The 26,618-nt window shown below is 38.3% G+C and overlaps 2 protein-coding genes across 3 annotated transcripts; one reads left to right on the top strand and one right to left on the bottom strand.

Annotated features, from left to right (window-relative positions):
* Positions 1-736: 736 nt before the first annotated feature.
* On the bottom strand, positions 737-18,044 carry LOC147524001 (uncharacterized). Its single transcript, XM_086573287.1, is given in 8 exon segments — positions 737-873; positions 1,023-1,653; positions 1,655-2,810; positions 13,189-13,290; positions 15,271-15,323; positions 15,417-15,532; positions 16,388-16,456; positions 16,711-18,044. Coding segments are annotated over 3 exon segments (1,920 nt in total). The 5' UTR covers positions 2,807-2,810; positions 13,189-13,290; positions 15,271-15,323; positions 15,417-15,532; positions 16,388-16,456; positions 16,711-18,044.
* An 839-nt stretch (positions 18,045-18,883) lies between these two features.
* LOC147524000 (subtilisin-like protease SBT2.5) lies at positions 18,884-25,516 on the top strand. Of its 2 annotated transcripts, XM_086601281.1 has the most exons (10): positions 18,884-19,407; positions 20,505-20,604; positions 20,997-21,147; positions 21,422-21,816; positions 22,141-22,236; positions 22,309-22,378; positions 22,710-22,992; positions 23,087-23,415; positions 23,803-24,070; positions 24,666-25,516. In XM_086601281.1, exons 1-10 carry the CDS (start codon positions 19,395-19,397, stop codon positions 25,352-25,354), a joined length of 2,394 nt encoding a protein of 797 aa, XP_086457407.1. In that variant the 5' UTR covers positions 18,884-19,394; the 3' UTR covers positions 25,355-25,516. The 2 variants fall into 2 exon arrangements, with proteins under 2 accessions (XP_086457407.1, XP_086457413.1); XM_086601287.1 differs by lacking the exon at positions 20,505-20,604.
* The last annotated feature ends 1,102 nt before the right edge of the window (positions 25,517-26,618 follow it).

Genomic DNA, 26,618 nt, shown 5'->3' with positions numbered 1-26,618 from the left:
TTAACAAAAATACACTTAGCAAAAGTGCAAAACAATTGAATTGGACTTGCAAAACAAATCTAGTCTATTCCTTTTCTTTAGTATGTATCTAATAAAAAAAGTTTGAAAAATATAACACTATTTGTCCAACTCTTCCTCTCCATATATCTAGTTAACAGTCGATCTCTTCGAATCCAGTTCAAACTCAAATAGTCATGTTCTCCTTCATAGTGATCGGTGTCCTCATTTGATACAAAAATCAGTAGGAATCGGAAATGGAGATTCTCTCGACTTCAACATTCAAGAGAAAAAAAGCAAGAGAGAAGAGAAGATAGAAAGAAAGGGCTCTAAGACATCATCTTCTTCTTCTTCGGATGCTTCTCTTTTTTTTTTTTGGACCATTCCCCAATTTTTTTTCCTTGAGAACTAAGGGCAATTTCTTCATCATCATCATCAGTCCATTAACAATCCAAGTATTAGAGTGCGAGTTATGGACTTCAGTTAGGTCCAAGCTAGTAGTACATCTTAAGCCCTATTTTTCCTTTTGCCTTCTATTTTTGTTGATGATCCATAAGCATTGAATTGGACATAGATTTGGGGATTGATTTCTACTTTCTTATACTCCAAATCTAGTAGTATTCCTTTTATATTTATATGTATCTACAAAAGAGAAGTTTGAAAAAATTTAGTACACTTTTAAGTGATCCAAAAATGTTAACCATTCAGGAGTTGACAACATTGACTATATATGTCATAGTCAGTACTCAGTACATACCCCCTCAAAAGTGCTCCAATTTCTCTCGCATCCCGATGAACTAGTAGTCAATGAGAGTATCTTTGAAGCCATTTTTTGCAAGTTGGGTGTAAGAGTGCCATAGTTGGACCACCATCCAACTAGTCAGTAGATAAGCACACACAATGTCACAATATATATATAGCACAAGTTAGTATTAATTAATAATTTAATAACACATAATGCAAATGAATAACTAGGCAATACTATTTATCTAATAACACATAGTCTTACACTCTTACAGTCTTACCCGGATCATAATTAGCATCATTCTTGGCACATCCCGCTGCAGCTAAAGCTCTTCCAAACCCACCCTCTTTCTTCTTATACTTCATCAACTCGACATTGGAGACACGATCTTGCATATCAAAGTCATCGGCGAAGAACTTCTCAACACATGTGAAAAAGGCATCATTGACAAATGGATCATCTTTAATGTCTGAATTTTTGAAGAAGTAAGGATTTAAAAAGTAGGCCGCCAAATGTAACGGACCATCAAGCCGACCATCGCCTTTGTCCTTAATAATATTAAGAATGGGTTTGTAGTTATCCTCCACATTCTTGAATGCCTCTTTAATCTCCTCCTTTGCTTGCAACAATTCACCATGTAAAAAGGGCATTGATGGCTTTCGATCCCCATCAACAAGGTGAAGTACCTTCTCTAAAGGAGCAAACACTTTCAAGCAAAGTGTTACTCCATTCCAAAATGCCATACTTAGAACAGTGGAATACGCCGTTTTCCCCTTCACAGTCTTGGACCATTTGGACTTCTCCCAATCATCACTAGTAAACATTTTCCTCAATTTTTCTTTTTTGTCCATCAAACTTTGCAAAGTTAGGAATGCAGTTGCAAATCTAGTGACTCCTGGCCTCACTATGTCTCTTTTCTTCAGTAGCTCTCCTCATCATTGACAAAGTGTTATGATGTGAATAAATAAATATAGTGAAGGCCTTTGCTTTATCAATCACTCCTTTGAACCTAGGCAGCTTACCGATTCCTTCAAGCATAAGGTTCAACGTGTGAGTGGCACATGAACTCCAAAATATGTGAGGTCTCTTTATCAACATCAAATTTGCCGCAGCCATATTGTTTGAGGCATTGTCCGTCACAACTTGTACTACACATTGTGGCCCAATATCTTCAATACACTTGTCAACATATTTAAAGATGAAATCTCCGGTGTGTGCATCATCCGAAGCTTCATATGAAGAAAGAAAAGTCGTACCTTCCTTGCAATTGACACATAAGTTCATGATGCTTCTTCTTTTCCGATCAGTCCAAGCGTCGGTCATAACAGAACAACCATTCTTAGCCCACTCCTCCTTTTGCTTCTTGAGTGTGTCTGTAGTTCGCTCATATTCTTCTTTTAACAATGGCTCCCTCAATTGGTATTGGCTTGGAAGCTGATATCCCGGACCAAATTGACCTACTGCTTCAACAAACCTTCTGAAGCTATCATTATCCGTAGCATGAAATGCAACACCATTTTCATACACCCATCGAGCTAAATATCGATGCACATCATGTGTCCTTTCTTTCCAAAGTGCATCATTGATATTTTGTTGTCGCAGCTTCTTATTTGCATCAATTGAAGATCCGGGACTGATAGTAGAAGCAAACTTATCCATAGGCCCGAGAGAGTGTGGCCTTTTCCTTGACACTACCTCTTCATCTGCTTCATCAGTAATGTGAACTTCTTCTCTCACTTCTTGTTGTTGCTTCTCTTTATTACTTTTCTTCTTTTTCACTTCATCCAATGCGGCTTTACACTTAGCTTTATCTTCATCAGTAGACTTTGAGCATGGAGTTATTTGTCCTCTAATGTTCGCTATGTGTAGCTTTATTCTATAAACACCTCCACTGAACTTTTTTCCACACAACTTACACTTCCATTTATCTAGGTTATCTTTCTTGAATAACTTTCCATACTCCCAACCAATATCATTGGAATTCCGTTTCAAAAGATTATCGGGATCGGACACGGTGGCATTGGACGCCGCGGAAGAAGCCACATTTCCCGCATTTTCCGCCATTGAACTGTATAAAATAGGTATGTATAAAATAAATGAATCAAATAGGTATGTATAAAATAAATGAAGTCTACAAGCTGACATCAATTGATCAATGGCATTTATCCGTCACTACAGGGCTACAGGCCTACAGCCATTCCATCAATTCACACCATCCATAGATTGAGGTCAATTTTTTGCAAACAGCAATTGAGCAGCTATAGCTAAAGAACTTATTGATGGACAAATTTTTTCTCGAGGTCCTCGATGACGGCTATAACAAGTTTTATCGAGGACAAAATTTTTGAGCAGCCTATAGTCCTCGATGCGGCTATAACAAGTTTTTCGAAAGCGTACTATAGCGGTTGAAAGCGACTATAATCGAAGTTCTATATCGTAAACTAAAGAAGATTTTTACTAAGTTTTTTTTCATATTAGCCGAACTCAGTTTTTCATATTGTTGACTCGGTTTCATATTAATTTCATGCCATCATATTTTTTACTTAGTTTTTTTTCTACCAAACTTAGTGAATTGATTCGATCAAAAACAAATTAGACCGGTCAAAGCGAATTAGTGAATTGACAGCCAAGAAGAGTCTTAATTTATTTTGGTTGCTGCCTTGCTAGAGAGAAAAAAAAAAAAAGAAGAAAAAAAAGAGAGCAGAGAAAAAAAAAAAAGAGAGCAGAGAAGAAAATACATACCGAGAATTGCGGTGATGTTTGTTGAAGAGTGACCGATTGTTTGTTTGTTGATGATTGTTTGTTTGTTGTTTGTTGATGATTGTTTGTTTGTTGAAGAACCTGAAGAAGAGAGAAGACCGATTGTTTTTTAAGCCCTATCGGGCTTTTTAGTTTTTTTAACTTAAGCCCGTGAGCCCCAGAGATCGATTGTTTTTTAATTGGGCTTGTAAACCGCCCGACCCGCTTTAGACCGCCTAGGGCAATTAATCCACCGCCTAGTCCCGATTAATCGGTCCACCGTTTTATCAACCGTTTAGGGTGAAAATCAGTACGGCTAGGCACCGCCTAGACGGCCGCCTAGGCCGTTTTTTAGAACACTGCCTAAACCATTGATGGATGTCTCCTATATCGTATTTAGTTATTAGTTGTAGAATTAGAAACCAGTTTCTATTTTATTAGTTTCTTATTTGTTTTTAGTAATAGATTATTTAAGAGGTTTTCTAATTTCGATTCTAATTAGAATCAGGAATAAGATTCATTATTTAAAAGTTCAGAGAATTGTTCTTCTTGTTGAAGATTTAAACCCTAGATTTAGGTGTTTGATTCTATTAAAGATTATTGGTGTTGTAGAAAGAGAGACAGTAAAAGTTAGGTCTCAAAGGGAGACCCATCCTCTATTTATAATAACAGAGTTACAGTGTACATAGGTTGGGCCCAAGTATAGGCCCAATAGGACTAATATTACAATACTCCCCTGCTTCGGGTGCGAAGATATCCAATAGACTTCCAGCTTGCCAATGGAAGAGCGAAGATCAACAGGTCCCACTGGTTTGGTAAGAGTATCAGCAATCTGTGCCTTAGTCCTAACAAAGGACGGGGAGACAATCCCAGCACGAACTTTCTCCCGCAGAAAATGCACATCAATCTCTATGTGCTTAGTCCGCTCATGTAGGACTGAATCTGAAGCTAAATGGATGGCAGCTTGATTGTCACAGTGAAGTACGGATGATCCAGACTGTGCAAAACCAAGCTCTCCCAAAATAGATCGCAACCACATAATCTCACAAGTGTCCAAAGCTAGGGCACGATACTCAGCTTCAGCAGATGATCTGGAGACAACAGACTGCTTCTGGCTTTTCCATGAGATAAGGTGATTCCCACGAAAAGCACATAAGCCGGTAGTGGAACGACTGTCAATAGAACCTCCATAATCAGAATCAGTGTAGCATTCTAAGGGACCCTGTGAACCGGCTGCATAGAAGAGACCTAAGCCAGGGCAAGACTTTAGATACTTCAGAATATGCTCCACTGCATCCATATGAGATTGACGTGGAGCATGCATGAACTGACTAACTCTGCTCACAGCATAGGCAATGTCTGGTCTAGTATTAACTAGATAAATAAGACATCCAACAAGGCGCTGATAAGCTGATGGATCTGACAATAATGGTCCATCGTCTGCAACTAACCGGCTGTTAGGCACCATAGGAGTAGAAACTGGTCGACAACCCAGCATCCCTGTATCAGTCAGAAGATCTAGAACATACTTTCGTTGAGATAAAAAGATTCCCTTGGGACTACGTGCAATCTCAATGCCAAGAAAGTAACATAGAGGACCCAAGTTTTTAACCTCAAAAGACTTCCCAAGGGATTCCTTAATTTGTACAATGCCTGATGCATCGTCTCCTGTAATAATAATGTCGTCCACATATACAAGAAGATAAGTGCGGCCCTCAGAGTTCCGCCGAACAAACAATGTATGGTCTGAGTGGCACCTGGTAAATCCATACTGTAGCACAACCTCGCTGAATCTACTGAACCAGGCTCGTGGTGACTGCTTAAGCCCATATAAGGACTTACGGAGTCGACAAACTTTCCTAGCATACTCCCCCTCACCACGAAAGCCTGGTGGGGGATCCATGTAAATCGTCTCAGCCAGATCTCCGTGAAGGAAGGCATTCTTCACATCCAACTGATAAAGAGGCCAATCATAAGAGGCAGCCAGGGAAATAAGAAGTCGAACAGATTTTAACTTAACTACCGGAGCAAAGGTCGCACCAAAGTCACGTCCAGGTACCTGTGTAAATCCCTTGGCAACCAAACGGGCCTTATATCGTTCAATTGTACCATCTGCCAAGTACTTCACTGTAAAAACTCATTTGCATCCAATAGGGCGAGTCTTGGGAGGTAAAGCAACCATTTCCCAAGTCTGATTCTCGCTTTCAAGGGCTATCATCATCCGCGATAGCGCTACCCAATGTGGATCGGAGAGCCTCGTAAACCGATCGCGTATCCGAATGGAGGAAACCGAAGTCGATATGTCCGATAGGAAGCGGATACACCACGATAAGAGACAAACCGCTAATAGGATGGTTAGTGGGGAAACCGTATTTGTGCGGGGATGCCCGGTCTGGAAGGAAATCGAGGGGGCTCAACAACGGGAGAATCAGCCGGGAGCAATCATGGGGAGTCAACGGTAGGAGCAATCACGCGATGGGTAGATCACTAGAAGGTGAAGGAATGTTACCTGAGACAGTGGGCAGAGCATGAGCATGAGGAGAAGTGCGAAGAGTATACACCTGTAAAGGTTTAGTAGGAGGGACCACCAGAGGAGTATCAAAGATAGGAATAGGATAAACAGCGGAAGACGCCTCCTCTGGGGAAGACAAAGGTTCCTGCACAGATGTATAAGGACCAAAATATGCACTATGCTCGACAAATGTGACATCCAAGGTATGATAGAGGCGACGACTAGGTGGATGATAACAACGATACCCCTTGGACATAGGGGAATACCCTAGAAAGACACACTGAATGGATTTATCATCCAATTTGGTTCGCGTAGGACTTTTATCATGAACATAACAAACACAGCCAAACACCCAGGGAATAATGGGAAATAGAACACGACTGGGGTATACAATTTGAAGAGGGGCCTTACCATCAAGAACTCTACTGGGTGTGCGGTTTTGAAGGTAGGCAGCGGTAAGAACCGCATAATGCCAGTAGGACTGAGGAACATGCATACCTTGCAACAAACACCGAACTACATCCATAAGACTCCGATTTTTTCGTTCAGCAACACCATTTTGCTCAGGTGTATAAGGACAGGTCAGTTGCTGAAGGATACCCTGTTGGTTAAGACGGGCGACAAATTCGTTGGAAACATACTCCTTCGCATTATCAGACCGAAGTCCGCGAACCACGATATTGAACTGAGTTTTAATGAGTTGGAGAAACTGAGTGAAAACAGGGAGAACTTCAGATTTCTTGCGAAGTAAATAGATCCAAGTACACCGAGTATGGTCATCTATAAAGGTCACGTAGTACCTATGGCCAGAGAGGGTAGTCACAGGAGAAGGGCCCCAAACATCCGTATGAATCACATCAAACATACAAGGAGATCTAGAAATGCGAGGAATATAAGAATTACGCACATGTTTAGACAAAGAACAAGTATCACAATGAAAAAGAGTATTTTTGCATGCTTTTATTAATTCAGGAAATAAAGTACATAGATACTTGAAGTTGACATGACCCAACCGAGCATGCCAACTTTTCAAAGACTCAGCAAAAAACAAATAACGGCCTGACACAGGCAACACACTAGCATGCAAACTCGATACTGGTGGAACAAGTACTGGGACAAGGGGGGGATCTCCAAAGTAGTATAGTCCCGCATGCTCATAGCCCCTGCCAAAAATCTGCCTCGTACTCAGGTTCTGAAGATAACAAGAATGGGGTAAGAAAACAACAGAACAGTGATAATCTTTAGCAAGACGACTAACAGATAATAGGCTAAGTGCTAAGTGAGGAACATGTAAGACTGACTCTAAAGAGATAGCAGGGGATAACTGAACAGTACCCTTACGGGTAATAGTGGTGTATGAGCCATCCGCAAGGTGGACATGATGTGAAAAGGGTGTGCTATCATACAATAATCTAGACTCACCAGTCATATGATCATTTGCCCCGGAATCAAGGACCCAACCAGATAGAGGCGGGGAACGAATATTGAACGCAGTAGGTGTACCTGTGGCAGCAGTCATGGCAAAAGTACTAGATGTCCCCCCACGTAGAGACATAGCATGCATAAGTTGATCAATCTGTCTTTGGGTAAAAGTCCCAGAATCCTCAGAAACTCCCCATGAATGATGACTACCAGAAATATCAGCAATAGCTGCAATACGAGGCTTGCTGCCTCCTAAGCCCCTCGACCCCCTCTTGGGACGAAGCTCTGGATGCAACTGATAGCAACTATCAATAAGGTGGCCACTGCCCTTGCAATGATCACAAAAGCGTCCACGAGTGTTCCCGGATGGAACAGAGAGAACGAAAGCCACAGAAGACCCCGGGGTCGAGGTAGTAGCAACAAACGCCATCCGACGTGAGAAGGCGGTGCATCGTAAAACCACTGGAGAAGAAGTAATCCGAACACGACGCTCATGTTTCTCAATAATGGCATACGCCTCACCAAGAGATGGAAGAGGTGCAGTATTGAGAACTTGAGTGCGAATGGCTTCAAAATCGAGTGAAAGACCAATAAGGAACCGATGAACTCTGTTTCTCCTCACGCTCAAGAGCGGCCATAATAGTAGGTGTCATACCGAATATCTTGGATAGGGAAGTGTAAGTAGAAAGCTCCTCCGGCTTCTTCAATAAGTTTAACGTAGCGAGCCCAAGAGTGGAAATTCGCCCATTAAGAAGAGCGGTAGTAATTTTCTTGAAGAAGAGAAATTATTCAACAAGGAGACATCATCCGTACCTTTAGAGTCGTTATCCGTCATGAGAAGGGATATAGTGCAAAGAATAGTACCTTGATGTGAAAAAAAAAAGTTATAATCGCGGAAACCTGCGGGAAAAATGTGATAAACGCCGAAAACCTACCGGAAAAGCGTGATAAACGCCGGAAAAGCGATTGGGAGGCAAAGATAAGTCAGCGCCGGATGAGCAGCTCAATGGCACAGTCAGCGCAATATCGCCATTTGCCCGAGGGGAAGAAGGAAGGGGTGGCGGCTAGGGTGGTGGCTAAGGGTGGTGACTAGGGTTTGATCTCCTTTACTTCCCTTCCGTTTTTTTTCGATACCATGTAGAAAGAGAGACAGTAAAAGTTAGGTCTCAAAGGGAGACCCATCCTCTATTTATAATAACAGAGTTACAGTGTACATAGGTTGGGCCCAAGTATAGGCCCAATAGGATTAATATTACAATAGGTGTTAATTATCGTTGTTTGCTACCGCCGACGATTGTATGACCAAGATATGATTTGCAACCTAATTCCAAAATCTATGTCAATTTTATGGTTCACGTATTCACCTTGTTTCTCGCAAAGAACAAGAACTCATGTAGAGAAAACCTTTCTCTAAACTCAAACTTAATTATTTTCAACTCTAACTATGGCCAATGACCTGCAACTCGATATATAGCCTTAGTCAACTATGACTTCAGAAGCTAGCCTTCTAATTCAAATTTAGAAACTAATATATCTTATTTTCGGAATTAAATATAATCCCATAAACAACCTATGCTAAAAATATAAATAGAAATAACCCTAATAATATATGAACCAATATGGAACTAAAATTAAGAGTAGGGTATAGAACCCTAGATGCATAAATTCTCAACCTGTTCAAACTATTAAGGGTATAAGGGTATAGAACCCTAGATGCATAAACTCTCAACCCGTTCGGACTATTAAGGGTATAAGTATTAAGGGTATAGAACCCTAGATGCATAAACTCTCAACCTGTTCGAACTTGCGGCTTCTGGTCTTCAACTTTCAAAATGTCGCCAACAATTGGAGCATGACTAGCAATAGAAGAAGGCAGGATCTTTATTTTCGTTTTGCACCAAAACAGTGTGTATGAATTATGAAGCCCATCAAACATCACATATCAACATGTTGATCAAACTGCCAAGGACGACCCAGGATAAAATCACCCACATTCATATCAACTACATCGCACCAAACTTTGCCTGAATATCCTCCAACTGTAAAGGCAATTGAGCATCGCTGAGTAACTGTTGACTTTGTATAACCATGTATCCAAGTAAAGCCATAGGGCTGGTCATGTGGGACAGTCTACAACCCAAGTCTATTGGATGAAACCAAAATTTTCATAGCTACCTGGATCAATCACTAAACAAGCTTTTTCATCACCAATGTGACAACTGGTTTGAAAGATGTTATTTCCCTGAAAAACAACTGGTTTCATAGCAGGAGTCATATCAATTTTTTCTACTAAAAGCATTGGAGCACTACAATCAGGAGGAGTTAGAGTGCCCTTTGCCTTAACTTTTCTTCAGATGAGATTCCAAACCATTAAAAAACAGGACCTCACGAAACCACTACGAGCATATGTAGAAGTAAACTCATCATCATTAACATATTTATTTATTACCTTGGTAGGAACTCAAAGGAGTTTGGTGTTACACGCTCTTGAAATGATATGGAAGGTATTCTTTACGCATATCTCACTTCAAATCCTCCCAGTTCCGATATTGCAAAACAACACCTTCAACAATTAATTGTTTTTGTGTTTGCCACCATTCTCGAGCTCTGCCCCTAAATCTTGTTGCAATATTGGGAACCTGCTCATTATCTGGTACATCTTTAGCACTAAACACATCATCAACAATGCCCTCCCAATCTAAATAATCAATGAGATTTGTTGTACTATGAAATTCAGGAATAAACTTAACTTTGAAATTTTGTTCCCAGCTAGTGGCACATCATCTCTAACTAATATGCATTGTGATGGTGGTAAATTCAGCCGGTGAGGTTCATCTCTTTTCTCCAATAACTTTCGAATTTCAGCAATATCCAATTTTAATCTAGTGAACTTTTTGTTCAAACCGGACACATGATCGCAATTCAGAAACTTCGGTTGTTAAACCACCCAAACTTAGCTCAAACCCTTCATGTTTGGCATTAAGTTTCTCCATGTTTGTTGCACAGATACTAGCCATTTATTTTATCTTATTTGTATATGGGCAGGACGGGACAGGCAGACAAACTGACTAACGAGTTGTTTTTATGGGCTGGACTGGAAACACTAATGATTTGGGCTGAATTACTAGTATACTGCATGGCAGTGGGGAGTGAGCGGAACTGCGGGGGGAGAGAGAGTTGGGTGATGCGGGGGAGAGAGAGAGATGGGTGAAGGAGAAAGGGTATTGGGGGCGAAAAAAAATGAGAGAGAAGGTGAGGACAGACAGACAGAAACCAACCAAGTTGGTTTTTGTCCACATAGCCCCCCTTCTGCCAAGATCGTTCGCTCCGCTCACTCGATTAAAAAATTATGATGGGCAGATTGGGGGACTAAAAGTGCTGGTGGACTAAAAGTGGCCGGACAATAGAAGTTATAGGCTGGACACTTAAATGAAAATGGGGCTTTATAAGGTACTGGCTAAATTGGGTATGAATAATATGTGGCCTGGGTTTGGGACTTTTAATGGACTCTTTATGGTGGGTTTGACTTAATCTCTTCAAGTATGGGTTGGACACAAAGTGGTTTAATATGGTAGGGTAAGAAAAAGGAAAAGAATGAAAGGAAAACACGAACAGAGAGAGGGAATACCGAACAGTAGCTATTACCTGGGTAGAGAATCCGTGCTGAATTGGTGAGTGAAAATAGCATCAACAAATTTTCTCTTTTTGTTTATTATAAAACTCTTTTTTCTTCTTCTCTAAACTAGTGGGGTGGTGGTTGCAAAATTTGTGGACATTGTAAATAACTTGCAAAGCATAAGAGAATTTACTAGAACTCCAAAGGGCGGCTCTGGATACCAAATTGATGGTCAGGTATGACTAAGATATAATTTTGGAACCTAACACCAAAATCTATGTCGATTTTTGAGTTCAACAATTTTGTTTCTTGTGGAGCACACGAACCCTCACACAAGAATTCACAAAGAGAAAACCTTTCTCTAAACTCAAATTTTATTATTCTCAACTCTAACTATGGCCAATGGCCTACAACTCAATATATAGCTTAAGCAATTATGAATTTAGAAGCTAGCCTTCTAATTCAAATTTAGAAACTAATATATCTAATTTTCGGAATTAAATATAATTCAAAAAATAACCTATGCTAAAAACATCAAAATAGTACCTAAACATAATTATAAATAACCCTAGTAATATATGAACCAATATAGAACTAAAATCAATGGTATAAAACCCTAGATGCATCACTTCCCTACTTACCGGCACCTCTTTCTAAAGTAATGAAGGATTACCAGCACCTCCTTTTTGTGCTAGGATTACTTTCGCTTGTGCCCAGATTGTTTCTGCTACTTGCGCAATGATGTAGGATGAGAAGGTTATAGTTTTGGAAATTATAATTATTATAAATTAGGAATTTAAAGCATTAGTATTTTCTACTATGAGTTCAATTAGATTTAGAAAACTAAATTTCTTGGTTATCAAATATGACTTATCTATATAAGGAAGTAATTGTAGTTTACTTCATTAATCCAATTATCAAATATCAAATTATCAATTCTCTCAAAACCCTATATACTTTTCTCCCCTAACTTCTATAATTCTTTAATTCAAACTTCAACTCTTCTTTTTAATTCTATTCTCCCTTTGTTCTTCGTTAAGTGGTATCGGAGTTGATTTTTTTCTAGACCCTCATCTGGAAAACGATCTTTTTCAATGGCTGAATTTGTTACAAAGGAAGAACTGCTAGATACTATCAACAAATTAGAATTAAAATTTGAAACTTTCGAAAAGAAAATATTGTAGGTGTATTACTTTGTCTTTACCAATTTCAAAAGAGGCTCGACTTATTGAAGAGATCAAGCCTTTCCAGATTTCATCATTGTTTATTACTAAAAGTGAGATTTTTCAGTAGACGGAAATTTTTGAAAAAGGGTAGTCTAAACCAACTTGTCTTTCAAGCTTTTGATTATCATTTTGCAATATTATCTTCACCAATGGTTCCATGTTGTTGCAAGAAGTGCAAGAAAGGTCGTATGAAGTGTCCGCTACGATACCAATTGATATGGAACAAAATAAAGATTTAGAAGAAATGATAGGAAATCCTTGACGAATAAAGAATTTGAGATTAAATAAGATGTTGAATAATTGGAGAGAGAAAATATTAGATTTGAGGTAATTTTGATAATTTGATTGATTAATAATTGGATTAATGAATTAAACTACAATGACCTTCTTATATAGATAAGCCATATTTATAACCAAACAACCTAAACCTAGACTTCTAAATCTAATCAAACTCATAATACAAAATACTAAATATTTTAAATTTCTAATTTATATTAATTCTAATTTCTAAAACCATAAGCTTCTCATCCTACATCATTGGCGCAAGTAGCGGAAACAGTCTTGGCAGAAGCGGGAGGTGATAGTAATCCTACATCAAAATGCCATGTACAAGAGATAAAACATGTGCCTAAAAACATGGCCACTTGTCCTATAGCTGCAGAATCTTAAAATCAAGTGTTGTGCTTCATCTCTTAAAAGTACCTTTGTGTTTTGCTTTCGGCTCACTGAGAATTCACTACTTAATTTTTCCGCATCATATTTAAAGACTGCTCTGACAGACTTACACAAAAATATCCATGTATATTCTTTAGAATGATTATACAAGGCTTCTAATGTACTTTTCTTCTTTTACAGGTAATGTTATACTAATCGCAAGAATCCCCTTTTCTTATGTGCACTTCTCTGGGCCGTAGAAGATCTGAAGACGTACCTGGTAGTTTGAAGCACTTTAGTCTTCCTCCATTGGAATCACCTCACAAGTCCCGCCATTATATTGCCAAGATGAATATAGATATAATGCATATCCTTCAGCCTGGAAAGAGGATAAAAATTAACGGAATACATCAAACACATCAGATTTGAACAACTCAATATAATTAGTAGGGTAAGCTACTAAAGCCAGTATTACTGAAACTAGTGAAATATTATTACGCCATTCAACTATCACCAGCTTGATATGATGCCTATTTCACCATTACGGCTGTCTTTGATTGTGGAAGTTTGTTATCACTGTAAATGGTTTACACGGTAACGAGCTTTTCATTGTATGCCCATTCATTATAAATGTTCACTAAGAGTTTCAATAAATGTGTACTAACAGTTTCAATAGGAAAGAAAAAAGATCAACACTTTTTACTTATTTTGGGTAGTACTGAAAAAAAGGGCGGGATCTAAGTATTACACTACTTAATTTGGTAACTGAAATTTACGAACCCACACCACTTTCTTCTGACTTGAGTGGTGGGTTTTCCACTCTGCATGGTAAACTAGGTAATTGCATTTACATGTATTACTTTATCACTCGGGTCAAACAAGCGGAATCCAAGTATTACATTTCCACTCCCCATCAAACACGAGGAAAACTTCTATTCACTGTTTTTGTTTTCTCTTGCATAGTTTAGAGCCAACACGACAAGAAAAAACCAAATGATACAAATGACAAAAGAGCAATTCAAAGGACATAAATGACTACTAAAGATAGTGAAAATAAATGACAAAAGAGCAACACTTTTTATACAACAGTCTAAAGAAAGTGAAAATGCAAAGACATTTTGTATATGGTTATCATGTTTTACTTAATATTATCATTAATTTCCAATAAGTGTATCCCTCCTGTCTCCTATATCTTTGACCAAAGAAAAACAAAACCTTGGATTGAAATGATAACATCCGCTACTAATGATGTTCTATCATCAATATGTCTCATGTTCCTCTCCCAGAGGCGCGACATAATCTCACAAGTACTGTTCCACAGCTTGCAACTCTCCGAGGAATGCACTGCTCAGAACCCAAGAAGCTGATAGATCCTTCACCAACCGGGGAGCTACCCAAACCACTCCCCACTAATGGACAGAATAGGACCAAACGTCCCATGAAAAATGATAGTGGATGAGAGTGTGACTTCCCTTACTCACGATTGCATGTGCTTATGATGCCTTACTTACATTAATACTTGCATCCTTGACCAGGAAAATGTGGGTACCTCAAAGTTTCATGTGCTCTGACTTCTGATTGGATTTCACAGGTTGTCCTAAACGTGAAGTGGTCAGCCTGAAGTTCCACTTTCGCAAATAAGTCGAGATTCAACACTGTGGTCCATAGCTTTCAAAACTCTGCGCTCTGCCTGCTAAATTAATTTTTCTTTTCTCCATATACCACTTATTTGAATAATACACTACTTTGAATTGCACTGGGTACTAAACAACTTTCTATTAGAAAAATCCCAATTAAAATTTTTATAGCCCGTCCAAGCGGCTCAACACTGGGAAATCAACAACTCTTGAACTCTAATGAGAAGACTTACGACCAAATTCAATTTCAGCCCCGACACTGCTTCTAATTGGACCTCCTAAACGCCTTTTCTCAACTACTACGTAAAACAAAAAGCGGAAAAAAAAAACTTAGATGGGAGTCCTCCCCAAAGAATAAGGCAGTCATGTCAAGACACACTTAATTATCCACTCTGGCTAGTTTCATCCAAGCATGTCTTCAAAGCTAGACTCTAAGTCTCTAGACAGTTCAGTTTTAATAAAATGCATGCTAAAATAAGGCAGTGGTCCTCAAGGGTGATTATTCAGTTTTCAGCACCTAATGCTTAACCACCCATATCCTTTGTGTGTCACTGTAGTATTATTTAAAACGACCTACAGCATAGTATTTAAGGGACACCATGAACATGTGTCTATTTGGTCTTACAAATGAAATGAAACATTGATCGCATGCAGCATCCCTTGACAAAATATAAGCATCAACAATACAATAATCAAGGCAAGAGAACAGAAAGAAACCATACCGGATAGGTCCTAGCAAAGAATAATAAATTCTCCAGAGATATTCACACCACCTCTACCAGAAAAAACAAGCATGTATAAAGTATAAATTAATTTGTAAAGTATATTAACACAGGTCATGAGAAAGACCAAGGAAATACTAGTTTACCTGAAGTCTGTTACTGAATCTTTTCCCTGTCAAACCATTTCCTTCCACTGCTCAGATAATCATCCATGAAGCTCCTCTTCCGGAAAAGAAACATTACCTAATGCTTCTAAACCTTCCTAAATGACAATAGCAAGTAATCAGAAGCAAATACTTGGCCTGCTGCAGTCTTGACTGCACCACACTACTTTTTTTAGAAAATAAAAAGGAGACCACAAACTAACCACACGACATCTGAGTCAGTAAAAAAAACATTAAAAAGCACATGCCCGTTTAAAAGGTAATGTCAATTATGGAATGCAATATGGCAATGTGGCAATATTGCCACATCAAACAATGCAATATGGAATTGTGAACCAGAGATGCAAGTGACTATGCAAAACATCATATCATGGGTAATTCTTTGCTGATTGAGAAACTATTTAGAATTAAAAACACAAATAGTTTCTGATAATTATCAAAATCTCTACAGCCTCTACTTACTCATTTCGTATTTTTCCCCTTGTCAAGCCTATTTCCTTTGACAACGAAAGATTAGATAGACGGTCGGACAAAAAAAAAAATTTCTTAACAAAAATTTTACTGTGTTATGGTGTCCTCAATCAAGAATGTTGCGTTGGGAAACTATAACCAACTAAAAGTTCCCCTCTCCCTCTCATTCACTAAGGCATCTAATGACAGCCGCGCAGTCTCAGAAATGCATCTTCACCTTGTATTCTGATTTGAGCTTTCCCTTTCCAGGTAAAAGTGCAAACCGCTATTACTTGTTTAAATGAAGACAACTTTTAAAGCATACCAGCTAAGAAAGATCTAAAAAGAACTCAGAAACGAGTTCATCTATTCTGATCCTTAAGATATAAGAACAACCAGTTTACAGAACTAACTTACAGATCAGTACTAAACCCAGAAAAACACAGAGATTACCAAAAGGTCACCGAAAAGAAGATTTAAAGTCATGTTTTAAAATACGTCACCAGGTGGTCTGGATTTGAACCATCATAAGTAACTCCAACATGTCGTTGTTAATTTTGCAAGCATGCCTCCTGAAATAACAAAAGACCAAGAAAAAGGTCACATCATACTTGCAGTGCCAAAAATCATCTTCCTCGATGGGAAGATAGTTTGCATTAAAAACAATATAGAAAAGGCTTCAAGAAATTTAGCAAAAGAGAAACAGAAGGAAAAAAGGCAAGTAGGATACTCAAAACAATAAAAGAGCTGGGTAAAACTAGAACGAAACCAGAAGGATTACACTGCACCAACAGAAATCAAAGCCTTATTAATATCGCCAAATTACCCAATAAATAGATTCCAAATACAAGATGATGTGCTTGAATGGACTTTAACACACGCACATATGATAACCTTATAAATTTTTAAAATGAAAAGGGAGACAGGCAGTGCCATTCTTCTATTATTAGAAATTGATGGAGGTCACAGTCCACTTTCCACCTCGAAATTATGAGACAGACTAAATAATCTAGTTTGAAGTTCGGCCAGCCTTCAACATGAGACCATTTTGTCTATCATAATTAGAACCATTTGGGCCCTGATTCTCGTTAGTCCTTAGAAATAAAGAAGTTTTAATTGCACTTGCACTGTATAGCATATTCTACGCATTCTTTAGATCATTGAAAAAGGAAAACTAGATTACTTGAGTTGCACTGTACTGCTTAGTTTCTTACATTGTTTATCATGCGACTTCGTACTTTTAAGTTACCCAGTCAAAGCCATCTCTTGCTACTTTTATGGGGCTGCAATGCTGCATTGTGACTCTTTTTCCCAATATGGTCAAATCTTAACATCCCATAATTTTTATTTTATTTTATCGACAAAGTATAACTTTATTAATATAATTAACATCCCATAATTTGACCGGTAAAGTATAACTTTATAATTAACATCTCAAAACAATATAACTTTGATCGGTAAAGTATAACTTTATAATTAACATCCCATAATTTATGATGTAACGTCTTATTTGAATATTACGTTGGTCTTGTTGGTAATGCTTCATCTCAAAAGTTAACTCGGAAAATCAAGAAAATAAATAAAGAAGAAAGATCTAGACAAAATGAAACAACAACGGAGCAAAACAAACTATAAGAATGCGACAGCCACCAAGCTTCAGAAACTCTCTATCTCTCTAAACTCAAGAAATTGCCCATGGATGACTCCTATCTAAACACTCTTTGTTTTATGACAATCTCACATCCTCATTAGGTTTATACCTTCCCCTTGAAATGTCTTCCTCCTCCCTGACTAAATCCCCAAAGAACAGAAAGGAACCAACCCCACTATGATTATACTTTGAAGAAAATGATATCTACATAAGCAAGGTCGTTGACCTTCCATGACACTAGACAACAAAAATTCAGAGCAAATCACATTTTGAAAAAAATAAACATTTCACATATAACTAACTAACTAAGCATCTATCATTCGAAAGACAGAAGCAGAAAACTAAGGAGATCTAATTCCTCATACACCTTAAGGCAGCACACCATAGAAAGGCCCTTGGACCACCAAAATTTAAAGCCCATAGGAATGGAGGAAAGTGGGATTGCAATGATCAGGGTTTCAGGATGCAGTAATAACGTCAATCCTACAACCATATTCGGAGTTGCCCAAACTCACCTGTTATGGAGTTCACTGCCTAGAGGATATCCCTTAATTCTCGCCCCAAAGTTGTGCTCCATCCTAAATTTTGCGAGTATTAAGATGTTTGCAGAAGCTGAACTATCATGAGAAGACCTCAAGCCCCTAAGTAGTCAAGCTAAAATGTTGATCATATTTGACTGCAATACCATGTGAAGACCTCGTGCTCTTTAACTAATTAATAGAGCTGAAATGTTGATTAAGTTAGCTATATATTTGGGTCTAATGTCAAGTCATTTGATCATATGGGATCTCATTACATATACATCGTACGCAAAGAACATGAACAATATAGAGTTCCTCAAACAAATATCACGGGTACAAAATTAACCTCCTTTTTAGCAATAAAATTAGGGTTCTTCCCTCAATAAACAAGCCATCACTCTAGGGTTTATTTAAGTCCAAATAAAAACAAATTAAACATTGGAGCTTTAAGGCCTTTATTTAGGCCACAAGCGCAGACACAACCATGACATGACCAAAACTACCAGAGGTCCCTCAGAAGTCTACCAAAATACAAGTCCAACGTAAAGAACTACCAAAAATAAAAATAAAAAAATAAAAAAGACAGACAACATTCATGGTACCACGACCAGGCCCATATCGACCACCATACTCCAATAGAGCACCCTCATTCGTTCCACCCCATAACAAGAAGACAAGAACGAAAGTAATAATAGTATTTGACCCAGTCCTTATGCTCCTGCTCGCGAGAGTACTTCAAATCAAGACTCGTGACAAATGCAAGAAATCATTAAAAGGGTAAAAATTAGAAGCAAAAGGCCGACCAAACTAGGGGAAAACACTCACAAAAGTCATTATCATGCCAACAGACATGGGTCCAAAGTCACTATATTCTGACATCATTGCAATTGACAAAAAAGTGTTTGACTAGAGGTGAATCAGTTGTATGTATCATCCTCCACTAAACGAAAAGCCTTGAGCTCTAACAAAACCTGCACGAAAACCATTACCCTCACAAAGAAGGAAAGCAACAGAGCACACTTGAATATCCATCCAAGCCATCTCTATCAACCAAGAAGACATATGGTGATAGGGCTTGCCAAAATCTACCTTACACAAGACGTTAAGATCACTCCACCCGTCATTAATTACTTCAAAGACAGTGATACCATTGTCTACCCCAAGAAGCTAAAAAGACCCTTGACAATCTAAAACGAAGCATTTCTAGCAGAAATCCTATTCACCTTACCAAACAGGTTAATCAACAATAGTCTGAGATCTCAACATAAATTTGTAACATGAGGTAGATAAAATAGAAGTTGTGTTACGGCTCTGAAAAGTTTGGTAACTGTGAAAAGCATGATCACTAAAGGTCAGTTCCTTTGAAAATCTTTCAAATGAAGCAGTAGTCATAACATGACTGCAGGTAGCAAACATGTGCTTATTTGGTTTATATTTCATTTACTTTTGTTTCTGACTCGAGTTGTAAGCATTGTATAAAGGAAATCACCTCATCCACTATATAAAGGACATTGTACACCCAAAAAGAGAACATTGCACAACAGCCAAACCTCGTCGTGAGAAAGTTCTCGTAAATCTCTCTTCTTTTTCTTTACTCTTGTTCAAGATTGACTGTAGATTAGTTGTGTCTCTAGATTGTTTTGGATTCAAAAAGTGTACCCAAAAATACTCAAAATATTATCTACCATATAATATTTACACAATGTCATAATACAGTATTGTACTTGTTATCATTCATCGCTTAAAATTTCAAAAACAAGTAAACATATGGTGTTAATAGGCACAAGTTCAAAAGTTTCTATCTTTGAACTGGGCCCAACATTGATCATGGCTTAAAACTATACAATCCTTAAAACTGATAGAAAGAAAATTACACAACCACAATAATAAGTAGGCTAAATCTACGGCGTAAGATAACCCCACAATATCGCGCACCGAAGAACAGCTCTAATAAGTAACGTAAACCCATATAAAAAGTTACTTACTGAAACCTATGAAAAAAATTATGAATGCGTGATAAATAAAATGGTTAAAAACTCACCTTGACAAGAATGGGAAGTTTTTGGACTAATAAGAATGAGTGGAACAAAAATGGTGTGTTTCGGGCCAGCCCATCAATTTGGTCACGTGTTGGGCTTATATGGGCCGACGGAATTTATAAAAATTGTGGGGGTTGTTAATGTTGCATGATAGGTGCTTGGTTAGCTCTGGTTAAGAGGACCAAAGTGGTTTGGAAATGAGACTAACATGGATGTGTAAGTAATGTGTGTGTTGCATGACTGACTATTCATGCATCTTATAGCTTATTACCTAATAATAATAATAATCAATGGCCCCTTTTCTTTTAATAGGACCTCGATTGGCCCTGAGTTCCTAATCTTACTTCAACACATCAGTACAATAATCAAATGTCTTACATATCTATCTTACTTCTCTTCATCTTTATAGTCAAACTATGGGGTGCACCTCTAGTGGCTGCCAAGGTGTACATGGTTGTAATGGAGGATGACCCTGTCAAATTTTACAAAGATAAACAAGTCAACAGAAGGTTCGACTAATAGCTTTACGATTCCAATAAACATGCATGAGTTTGAAATCTATTGGAAACGGATCTTGGTCCTGTTGACACCATTAGACTAGTAGGCATTACATGCACTTGACGAATACAAGTCAGAGTAGGCTAGAAATTCGTTAGACCTCGAGTTTCAAAGAGTTGCGGTAATTTGACTAACTGGCCTAGACAAAACTTACGCCATTGCCGGTGTTTGTTCGTGGCTTTTGAAACACTAGCTAGCTTAGACAGAAAAAACGCCATTGGTTTTTTAGAAGAAATGTAGTTCATGTTTACCAGAGAAAAATGCTAATCTAGCTGTTACTGTCCAACTTTCGTATCTTGTCATTGGCACATTGCATATTTATGTTAACTCAAGCTTTATGCAGGACTGGTGAAGATGCTTTGCTGTATAAGGAGAGCTTAATCAATGGGCATGACATGTTCTTAGACTCTGTCCTCCAAACAGGCTCCTATACTAAACTATACAGCTACACCCATCTACTCAGCGGATTTGTGCTTCATGTCACTTCTGAAGAGGTATATACACAACGCTAAATGCTTGTTTTCTGATTTTCATGGACGGGTATATGTGGTTTAACAAGTATATGGGCCATTAGTCTTTGCACTTATGAGGTCTGATTTCTCTTAGAAGTTTCATCACATGATCTTCACATCTTCGATATCAACGTCCTGTATACCAAATTGCCAGATTCTCCACCCTATAACTTAAAAGTTAAAACCTTGTTTTGACATCATTATATGATCTGTATATATACATTAAGATCGAAAACCATCATGCTCGTTGATGCAGGTAATAGGAGTCCTTCAAAAAGCAAAAGGAGTCAGAATCATCCATGAGGATAGCAAAATGGTGAAGTTAACGACGCATACACCTGATTTTCTAGGAATCCCCCATGGTGTTTGGCCATCCTTAGGAGGAGCTCAGAATTCTGGTGAGGGGGTTGTAATTGGCACTATTGACACTGGGATTAATCCAAACCATGCCAGCTTCAGCACTCGGTCATCCACGCACACTGGTAAAAGAAAGTTCAAAGGGAAATGTGACAGTGGAATCGGATTCAATGAAACAGCTTGCAATGGAAAGATTGTAGGAGCAAGATACTATGCACGTGGAGCGATTGCTGCCGGTGATTTTAATGCTACACGTGACTATCCATCCCCCTTTGATGCTGACGGCCATGGCAGGCAAGTTCCACTGTACAGATCTAAATGATTTTGGAAGACATAATGAGAAGAAAGAAGATCAACAACATTGTTCTTCTTCTCAAAAACTCTTTCTCATGTCGACCCAAACAACTATATATTGTCATGTTGATCAGTGCGACGTACATATTTCATTAAAATGTTTGTGGCATCAGTCCAAATGACACCAGGAATTTACTGTCAATATACGCTTGTAATTCGAAGAATAAAATCATCTAAAGTTCTTCTCTAGCTACTTATGTATGCCTCTTAAATTCATGAAACACTTTGTCTTCTTATGCACTGATCAACTGATGCATTTAACAGTCATACAGCCTCAACTGCCGCTGGAAATGACCGAATTCCAGTTCATGTTAACGGATTCAATTATGGATATGCCAGCGGTATGGCGCCTGGAGCTTGGTAATACTCAAAACATTTCCTTAGTCCTTTTTACTCATGGTATCTGTTAATGTTGTCTTTTTATCCTCATAGGATTGCTGTATATAAAGCGTTATACACATTTGGGGGGTATATGTCAGATGTGGTGGCAGCAGTCGATCAGGTTAGAGAAAATGGACAATTAGTCACTACTTATCTTTTAATTTTTAAACCACTTCTGATGAGATTTCGAAAGAGATCTCATTTCAAAACAATATGACAGCCAATATTTAAATTTCATCGAATTCCTGGAATCCCCTTAGAGTTTGAATCAGGATAGCATGATAAATTAGTAGGTTGTCAATCACTGCATAGGACCAGAGTTCTCCTTGTCTCCGCAAACATTCTAACCTTTATATTTTTTCAAGAAATGAATTTTTTTGTTAACTAAAAGATTAGGCCTCCATATCCTAATGGATCATATCATCCAATATAGCAATTATTGTTTGTCTCAGGCCGTTGAAGACGGAGTTGATATCCTCAGTCTTTCTATAGGGCCATCTAGTGTCCCTCCTGGACCTTCTGCCTTTCTCAATGTGCTAGAAATGGAACTTCTGTTTGCCACTAAGGCAGGGGTCCTCGTAGTTCAAGCCGTTGGCAATGATGGTCCTTCTCCAAGTTCTATTCTCTCTTTTAGCCCATGGATCACTAGTGTTGCTGCCTCAATGACAGATCGACAATATAACAACTCGATAAAACTAGGCAATGGCGGAAGCTTCTCTGGCACTGGCCTAGCACGTAAATCTAATCTCTGGTCCTCTTTAGAATTGCATATTATATGTAATTTTCATGTTGTATGGATATATATATAACGTAACCATTACTTTTACAGCTCCAACCGCCGGGCAAAACTTTTTTCCTATAGCAGCAGCAGCGGATGTATGCAGTGGCAACACAACCATTGTAACAATCGAGAGCTGCCAGCATCCAGAGCCATTCATCACGTCATTAGCTCGAGGGAAATTGATAATCTGTACATACACTTACGATTTTGAGTTTGAAGCAGCAAGCATATCCACCGTGGTTGAGACCATGCAGAAAGTTGGAGCTGCTGGATTCATCCTAACTATGGACCCTGACTTTGTCTCAGAACAAGTCAAGGGTACCACTGTGACATTTCGGATTCCTGGCATTGTGCTTAACAACATTCAAGCCTCAAATGTACGTATAGAAAATAAGCTCAATAAATGCAATAAATACATAGATATAGACTACTTATAGCTAGCATGATTGTACACCAACAAAAACCTGTAATCCCAAGCGTGTGAGATCGGCTGAACGAGCTTTATTCCTCCCTTAAGTCCTACCAAAAATTTAAAGATGCAATGAAAAATGTGGATAAAAAATAAACTCTGTACCACATATAGGCTAATTGCTTTATGCACTCGTATAAATTTGTGTTTAGCTACCGGCTCTGCATACAAATTTTCCTGTATCTGTTGGAGTTTGCATGTTTCATTGCTTTTGAATTTCACAGAGGAAAATGGTGGAAAAATCAAATTGAGACTGTTTGTTTACAGTTTATCTGTTAATTTTCTTCTCCTGCAGGCTCTGTGGGAGTATTACAATTCCAATACTATACGGAACGGGATTGGCCATGTGGTGAGTTTTGCTGCAATTGGAAGGATATTAGATGGAAGGCAAGCAACTTATACAGGACAAGCACCAATTGTTGCAAGTTACTCATCTAGAGGTCCTGATGTGAACAATGCACTCCTCCAGACCGCAGATATTCTCAAACCCAATGTCATGGCCCCAGGGTCCTCGATATGGGCTGCCTGGAGCCCTAATAGTGAAGGAGATCACTATATCAAAGGTATCATTCTGAAGAGAGAAAATCTTTTTATTGTACCCATTTCATGCTTGTTCAAACCTTTAATATTGGTGTATCACCTCTCCTAAACCTAAAATGGATAATCACTAATATGTTGCATGGGCACTTCCAAACCCGTATCCTCAAGTCATCACTTTTGATCGTTTGAAACTTACATAATGACCAACATAGAGAGAACTCACCCGCCATACAATGTGTATCATAAGTAGAACACCCTGGGCCTTCCGGCTCTTATGCAGTTGGTGTGGCGGAGTCTCGTCCATGTCTTCCTCACTCCAACAGTCGGCGTGCTTCTGGCACCTAGCATCTTCAGCGCTCCTGACACAGTCTTGTCCATCTAATATAATCCTGGAACCTTACTGACATTAACAAGATTACAAGATGACCAACATGGAGAACTCGTTCAGCATACGAGGCAGTAAAATTTTATTCAATCTGTACAGTAATGCGGAATACATTTTCCATGTTGTTGGAAAGTCTTGACATGATGTTCCAAATTTATGTTTAGTTTCAATTCCTATAGCAATAGTAGTCCAAACCCAAGTTTATGTTGCTTTTTTTTGGATGTCGTACTCAGGACAGAATTTTGCTCTTGTATCTGGGACAAGCATGGCCACCCCTCACATAGCTGGTGTCGCTGCTCTGATTAAACAGAAACACCCTAAATGGAGTCCTGCTGCAATAACATCAGCAATGATGACAACTGCTGATACAACAGATCACTTGGGCACTCAGATTCTAGCGCAAGAATCTAACCAATTATCTAATGCGACTCCATTTGACTATGGTTCGGGATTTATTAATCCTGCTCGAGCTATTGATCCAGGACTGGTGTTTGACGCTTACTTCAAACACTATATACAATTCCTATGTGCTGTTCCAGGTGTGGATGAGGAGTCAGTAAGGCGAGCAGTCGGTAATGGGTGCCCATCCAATAAGAAGACTTGGTGCTCTGACTTGAATACAGCAAGTGTTACAGTGTCGAATTTGGTTGGTACAAGAAAGGTAGTTAGAAGGGTCACAAGTGTTGCATCTGAGAAAGAGACATATCAGGTCACTGTCCAGGAACCAGTGGGTGTATCTGTTACTGTGCAACCGACAAATTTCAGCATCGGTACAAATGTATCCAAGCACCTTCAAATTACGCTAACAGCAAAGGAAGCCACAAATGCCTACACGTTTGGGGAATTGTTACTCAAGGGAAATAAGAATCATGTGGTTAGAGTTCCTATAACTGTTTATGTGACCACTTCCTTAGGATATTAAGTCCTTGGCTATTTGGCTTGGCTTTTGAGCTGTATCCTAATTTTTCACACTTACAGCAATGACAATTTCCAATTACCGTCTGACAATCAGGCATGCACCATTGAGAAATAGAAGACGAGAAAAAGCTTCTATTCTATATTTTAATAAATTGAATATGCCAGTGATTTTGGATCTTGTTTATCGAAGAACAAAAATTGTTGAAAAAGCTTTGATTTGGTCCAATTTACAATTAAGTAGTTCCTGTTAGTACATGTATCAAAGAAACGTATGGGTCTCAAGATGGTAAGAGTAAGGTAGACAACTAAAACGCAAGAAAACATCAACCTTTCACCACTGAGTTTCACCACTGAGGGCCAGGGAAGGGTTCCAAGAAAATCCCTAACCTTATTTTAGAAGGCTAAATCTACCGTGCGCGAGATGTACTGAAACTAATGGTGCACGCATTTTCTAGCCACACATTTGCGAGGGTAGAACCGGAACAAACCGGGTGAACAAGTCAATGCAACAAAAAAGTCATATAAACTACTATTCCGGGTCAACAAGTTAATCCAACCAAAAAGTAACAAAAAGTACATAACATTCGAGTATGATATATATAGAGTCATATCTATCAGTGATTCGAGTGCTAATATGACATATATAGTGTTATATATGAGATAACATTATCAGTCATATAAAAAGTGAAATAACATTTGAGTAAAACATATATAGTGTCATATCTATCTGTGATTGTTGGTACCGAACGTATAAAACTCTAATTGACATATATTATAAAAAGTGACATAAGATTTGAGTATGACATATATAGTGTCATATCTATCAGTGATTCTTATACTACCCAACGTATTTTATTGACATATGTTATAAAAGGTGACATACAATTCGAGTATGACATATATAGTGTCATATCTATCAGCGATTCACATAACATTTAAGTATGACATATAGTATCATATATATCAGTGATTGTAGCGCTTATGACATACTACCAACTGTATAAAACTCATACTAGCATATATTATAAAAAGTAACATAATATTCGAGTATGACATATATCTAATTGTGATTGCTACGCTTATGAGACCCAACGTATAAAACTCTTATTGACATAGCTTATAAAAAGTGACATAACATGCATTTGAGTATGACATATAGTCATATATATCAGTGATTGTAGCGCTTATGACATACTACTACCAAACGTATAAAACTCTTATTGACATACTATCCTCTTAAACAATTGTTTTATTGTACCATCCATAAA

The sequence above is a fragment of the Coptis chinensis genome, chromosome 1, assembly GCF_015680905.1.
Source record: "Coptis chinensis isolate HL-2020 chromosome 1, ASM1568090v1, whole genome shotgun sequence".
Lineage (NCBI taxonomy): Eukaryota > Viridiplantae > Streptophyta > Magnoliopsida > Ranunculales > Ranunculaceae > Coptis > Coptis chinensis.
The sequence above is the reverse complement of the archived record's forward strand: the minus strand, read 5'-3'. Positions and strand labels throughout refer to the sequence as shown.